The sequence below is a fragment of the Callithrix jacchus genome, chromosome X (genome assembly GCF_049354715.1).
Source record: "Callithrix jacchus isolate 240 chromosome X, calJac240_pri, whole genome shotgun sequence".
In the NCBI taxonomy this organism is placed as follows: Eukaryota; Metazoa; Chordata; class Mammalia; order Primates; family Cebidae; genus Callithrix; species Callithrix jacchus.
The window spans coordinates 35,979,357-35,985,290 of NC_133524.1; the positions used below are offsets into that span (position 1 = coordinate 35,979,357).

The following is a 5,934-nucleotide window of genomic DNA, read 5'->3' on the forward strand; positions in this document are numbered from 1 at the left end:
GCACAGGCCCCTATAAAATCAGAAAAGCCCCAATGGTCTTCTAGACAAGGCCTATCTTTTCATTGAAAGGATATTCAGCAATCTTTTGACCATTCCAAAGTCTTTCACAATTTTTCTGAGAGATTTATACTTATTTTTCGAGTACAGCAGCCAGGCAGAGCAATTTTGTCAATAGAATCCTTAAAACAGTAATGATGTTTACAGAAGATCTCCATTAAGCAGTTACCACTTTCCTACCCTATCTCCTTCTCCCCCCGCCCCATATGTCTGTTGGTTTCAAATAATCATCATCATGGAAGACTTGGTATTGGAGTAATGCAGAAAATTTTAGTATTACATCCAACAAAGCTTGCCTTAAGAAGAGCTAATAAATTGTTTACCATATACCCGTTAACAGGTGGTTTACTCCTAATACTTTCAAACCACTTACTAAAAGTTGACCAACTATCTGCCCCACTTGTTGCCTGCAAAGTAGTCTCAAAACCAAGCAAACTAGGGGTTTCTCGGCATACTTTATTTTCATTTAAATACATTGTTAAAATAAAAACTTCGATCTATATTTTGCTGCTATTTACAAAAATTAAAACAGATTTAAATGAAAAAAATCGTTGTGACCTTTGGATAGGCAAAGTTTTCACATACATCAAAAGAAGCGCAATTCGTAAAAGAACAAATTGATAAATTGGGCTTCATCAAATTAAAAAACTTCTGACACTGTTAAGACAAAAGGGAAAAGCCAAGGATGAAGTGAAAAATTTGCAAAACATGTATGTGCTAACCTATTTACATCCAGAACACAAAAAGGATTTGTAAAACTAATTATGATGTCCAGCAACACAATCTAAAAATGGGGAAAAAAATTAACAGAAACCCCAACCAAGGAAAGATGAGGATGGCAAATAAGCAAATACAGAGATGTTCAATACCAGCAGTTATTAGGAAATACGAAATAAACCCAGAATAAGATTCCACTACACACCTGTCAGAATCCAGGCTGCGCAGGTGATGTCAGCACTGTCCCGCCTCCAGGAAGAACCTGGGTTATGAATGGCTCTTCGCGGTCTCCTAGTGACTAGAGCCGCAGGGATCAGGAACTGTGGAAGCTGGAGAGGTGACACCCAAGCGAGGGCCACCAAAGGGGACCAGAGGCCGCAGGACTGATAAGGTACCTGGGCATGGACTCCAAGCCCTTGGTACTGTGACATACCGCTTTCCAAGTGCTTCATAGACGACAAGCGCAGGCGCCTGAAGTTCCCGCCCGTGGACACCCGTTAACTGGATATTTATTAAGGAGGGCGAGGACGACTTCCGCTATGGCACGACATCTGCTACGGCACAACATCCACTACGGCACGACTTCCGCTACGGCACAACTTCCGCTACGGCTGTACGTCTCCGAAGATACGCTCCTTTGTTGTCGTGAGGAGTTCTTACTCCCCAAAATCTCTCTCAGAGGTCCCCAGGCTGACCCCAAAAGCAAGCAGAAAAAGCTGCTCAAGAAAGCGGCCCTATTTTGCAGACTCTCGCCAGCCCAGCTAACACGTAAGGCATTCGTAGAGGAAGTGGAAGGCCAGCTTATGGCTGAGCATTCCTTGGCCATGGACCCCAATCTGGGAGAAGATATGCCTCCAGATCTCCTACGACAGGTGCTGACACTGCTGGATCCTGAGAGGAACCTGGAGGGCGCATGGGCTTGTTGTGAGGACTGGGAGAAGGTAACTGAGGAACCCACGGAGCCTGGTAAATACCCTTGTGGGGAATTCGGCCCGCAGCCTCCCAAGACTCTGGTATCATATCTCCGCCCAGAGTCTCCTGAGACTGAAGTGTCCCATCTCCATTCAGAGCCTCCCGAGACTGGAGTGTCCCATCTCTGCCCGGAGCCACCTGAGACTGGAGTGTCCCATCTCCGTCCAGAGCCTCCCGAGATTGGAGTGTCTCCTCTCCTCCCGGAGCCTCCTGAGACTCGAGTGTCCCATCTCCACCTGGAGCCTCCTGAGACAGGAGTGTCCCATCTCCGTCCAGAGCCGCCCGAGACCGGAGTGTCCCATCTCTGCCCGGAGCCACCTGAGACTGGAGTGTCCCATCTCCGTCCAGAGCCTCCCGAGATTGGAGTGTCTCCTCTCCTCCCGGAGCCTCCTGAGACTCGAGTGTCCCATCTCCACCTGGAGCCTCCTGAGACAGGAGTGTCCCATTTCCGTCCAGAGCCGCCCGAGACTGGAGTGTCCCATCTCTGCCCGGAGCCACCTGAGACTGGAGTGTCCCATCTCCGTCCAGAGCCTCCCGAGATTGGAGTGTCTCCTCTCCTCCCGGAGTCTCCTGAGACTCGAGTGTCCCATCTCCACCTGGAGCCTCCTGAGACAGGAGTGTTCCATCTCCGTCCAGAGCCGCCCGAGACTGGAGTGTCCCATCTCTGCCCGGAGCCACCTGAGACTGGAGTGTCCCATCTCCGTCCAGAGCCTCCCGAGATTGGAGTGTCTCATCTCCGCCCAGAGCCTCCTGAGACTCAAGTGTCCCATCTCCACCTGGAGCCTCCTGAGACAGGAGTGTCCCATCTCCGTCCAGAGCCGCCCGAGACTGGAGTGTCCCATCTCTGCCCGGAGCCACCTGAGACTGGAGTGTCCCATCTCCGTCCAGAGCCTCCCGAGATTGGAGTGTCTCATCTCCGCCCGGAGCCTCCTGAGACTCGAGTGTCCCATTTCCACCTGGAGCCTCCTGAGACAGGAGTGTTCCATCTCCGTCCAGAGCCGCCCGAGACTCGAGGGTCCAGTTTCCTCCTGGAGCCTCCCAAGACTCGTCGGATGTCCAGTCTCTACTCGGAGCCTCCTGAAACTTGCGTATCTCGTCTCTGCCCAGAGCCTCCTGAGACTGGAGTGTCCCTTCTTTGCCCAGAACCTCCCAACACTCGTCGCGTGTCCCGTCTCCTACTACAGGTGCTGAAACTGCTGCATATTGAGAGGAAGCTGGAGGACGCATGGGCTTGTTTTGAGGCCTGGGGGAAGGCAACCGAGAAAACCACCGAGCCTGGTAAATACCCTTGTGGAGAACTCTGCCCGCAGCCTGCCAAGACTCAAGTATCCGATCTCAGCCTGGAGCCTCCCAACACTAGTAGGTTGTCCAGTCTCCACCCAGAGCCTCCTGAGACTCATCGGGTGTTCAGTCTGTGCCCGGAGCCTCCAGAGAGTTGTCAAGTGTCCAGTGTCTGCCCGGAGCCTCCCGAGACTGGAGTGTCTCATGTCCTCCCGGATCCTCCCAACAGGCGTCAGGTGTCCAGTCTCCACCTGGAGTCTCCCAAGACACAGGTGTCCAGTCTCTGCTCGGAGCCTGCTAAGACTTGTCGAGTGTCCAGTCTCTGCCCGGAGCCTCCTGAGACTGGAGTGTCCTATCTCTGCCCTGAACTTCCCATCACTTGTCGGGTATCCTATCTCCTACTACAGGTGCTGAAACTGCTGGATGCTGAGAAGAAGCTGGAGGACATATGGGCTTGTGGTGAAGCCTGGGAGAAGGCAACCAAGGAACCCACCGAGACCGATGAATACCATTATGAGGAAGTCCACCTGCAGCCTCCTGAGACTGGAGTGTTTCATCTCTGCCCGGAGCCTCCCGAGACTTGTCGGGTGTCCAGTCTCCCCCTGGAGCCTCCCAAGACTCAGGGCTCCAGTCTCCACCCAGAGCATCCCAAGTCTCATCAGGAGTCCAGTCTCCACCCGGAGCCTCCCAAAAACTCATCAGGTGTCCAGTCACCGCCCGGAGCCTCCTAAGACTGAAGTGTCTCGTCTCCACCCACAGCCTCCCAGAGCTCCAGAGTTCCATCAGCTCTCGGAGCCTCCTAAGACTGAAGTGTCTCGTCTCCACCCACAGCCTCCCAGAGCTCCAGAGTTCCATCAGCTCTCGGAGCCTCCCAAGATTTAAGCATCCCATCTAGAAGAACTGCTTCAGGAAGATACACCAAGCACAACAGAACGTGTTTCTGACTCTCTTCAACATAGATATACATTGAGAAAATTCAGTGAGTTCTTCAAGTGGGTTTGAGACATGGGAGTTGATGAAGAATGCATCAGAAGTCTGTATGACTTTACCTCTGAGTGCGAAGCAACCTATCAAGGCCAACAGACTAAGAAGATGTAAGAGTGGTCCTCAGAGCTGCAGTACAGCATGGAGCTAGATGAAATGGATGAGGTGGAGTTCTCTTTACCGCTCCGGACGCCACCGAATTCTTAAACTGCACAGCCTGTGAAGATGAGGCATGGAGGAGCATGATACCTCAAGCCTACATTGTGGAAAGAGCTAAGAAGTGATGAACCTTTGATTGACCCCAATCTCTTACTTGAAAATGCTGAGGAACCCAATATTTTTGACGATCTTTATGGACCAATTGCCTTTAAAGATTTCATTCTAAGCAAGGGCTACAAAATGCCTGGCGTCATGAAAGGCTGTTTACCAGGAAGGGATGGACTTATATCTCTATTAGACTCCTCTTCAAGGCACAATTCAAGTTTATAAATGCATAGAAGACAACGCGGAGCAGATACATTGGAAGAAGATTTGATGGTTTTCAATTGACTACTTAATTGGGTATTTCCTGCTCTCATTTTAAACATCAATCAGAAGTTATGATGACTGACCCCATGGATGTACAACTTTGGCAACATCTGTACATTCAATACCTAATGTTTATAAATATTTCTTAATGATCTGCTTTGATTTCATTATTTTATATATTTTATCAATTATGTGATTAATATGCACATATACTTTTCTCACATTTTTGAAGCATTGTAAATATTACAACATGTCAATTATTTGTCAAAATACATACAACCAGATATAAAAGAATTATTCTTTTTTTCTGGAAATAGAGTTTTGCTCTTGTTGCTCAGGCTGCTCACTCTAACCTCCGCCTCTCAGATTCAAGAGATTCCCCTGCTTCAGCCTCCCAAGTAGCTGGGATTACAGGCATGTGCCACCACACCTGGCTAGTTTTGTATTTTTAGAAGAGACAGGGTTTCTCCATGTTGGTCAGGCTGGTCTCAAACTCCTTACCTCAGGTGATCCACCCGCCTCGGCACTCCTAAAGTGGTGGGATTACAGGTGTGAGCCACCACACCTGGCCAAGAATTATTTTTAAAAAGACAAATGGGGTTGGGGACATTGGCTCATGCTTGTAATCCCTCCCACTTTTTGGGAAGCCCAGGTAGGTGGATTGCTTGAGCCCAGAGGTTCAAGACAGTCTGGGCAACAAGGTGCAACCCGGTCTCTACAAAAAAAAATACAAAAATTAGCCAGGCATAGTGGTGCACACCTGTAGTCCCATCTACCCAGGGGGCTGAGGGGGGAGGATTGCTTCTGCACAGGAGGTTAAGACTGCAGTGAGCCATGACGATACCACTGCACTAGAGTATGGGTGATAGAGCAAGACCCTGTCTCAAAACAAACAAAAAACCAAAATGTGCTGAGAATTGTATAACTCTACTTATATTGAAATTGTAATGAAATAATTATGACAATTATTTTGTTAATAGAAAATTGGAGTCTACAGCCAAAATAATATTAACACTTTTTAGTAGTAAAATTGTTGTCTACCCCTTTGGGATTACATCAAACCCCAAAATCATAGGTAAAACTTGAGTAATGCCATTTTATCATATCTCTCATTGAATGTATGTAAATTTTCACCATGTTCATAAACCTTCACTACAAAAGATTATTAGCAAATCATATAAACAGGTGCAGAATAGGAGGCAGCTTCAACTCCCTGGCAAATCTCATGTGCAAAATAGATCTGCATGAGAAAAGCTACCAAGGAACATCAAATGAACTTACATATCTGTTCAAGTTCAAATAATTTTCATTTCACTAATAGCAATTTGAAACACTTGTAAGTTTAAAATAATAAACAACTGCTTTACCTTTCAAAAATAGCAGGCAAAACTGTCT

General features: G+C 48.1%; 1 protein-coding gene across 1 annotated transcript; it reads left to right on the plus strand.

Annotated features, from left to right (window-relative positions):
• The first annotated feature begins 1,373 nt into the window (after positions 1–1,373).
• Positions 1,374–4,619, plus strand: FAM47C (family with sequence similarity 47 member C). The gene is given in 4 exon segments (XM_035288660.3): positions 1,374–3,719; positions 3,721–4,420; positions 4,423–4,464; positions 4,467–4,619. Coding segments are annotated over 4 exon segments (2,964 nt in total). The 5' UTR covers positions 1,374–1,577; the 3' UTR covers positions 4,547–4,619.
• Positions 4,620–5,934: the final 1,315 nt, after the last annotated feature.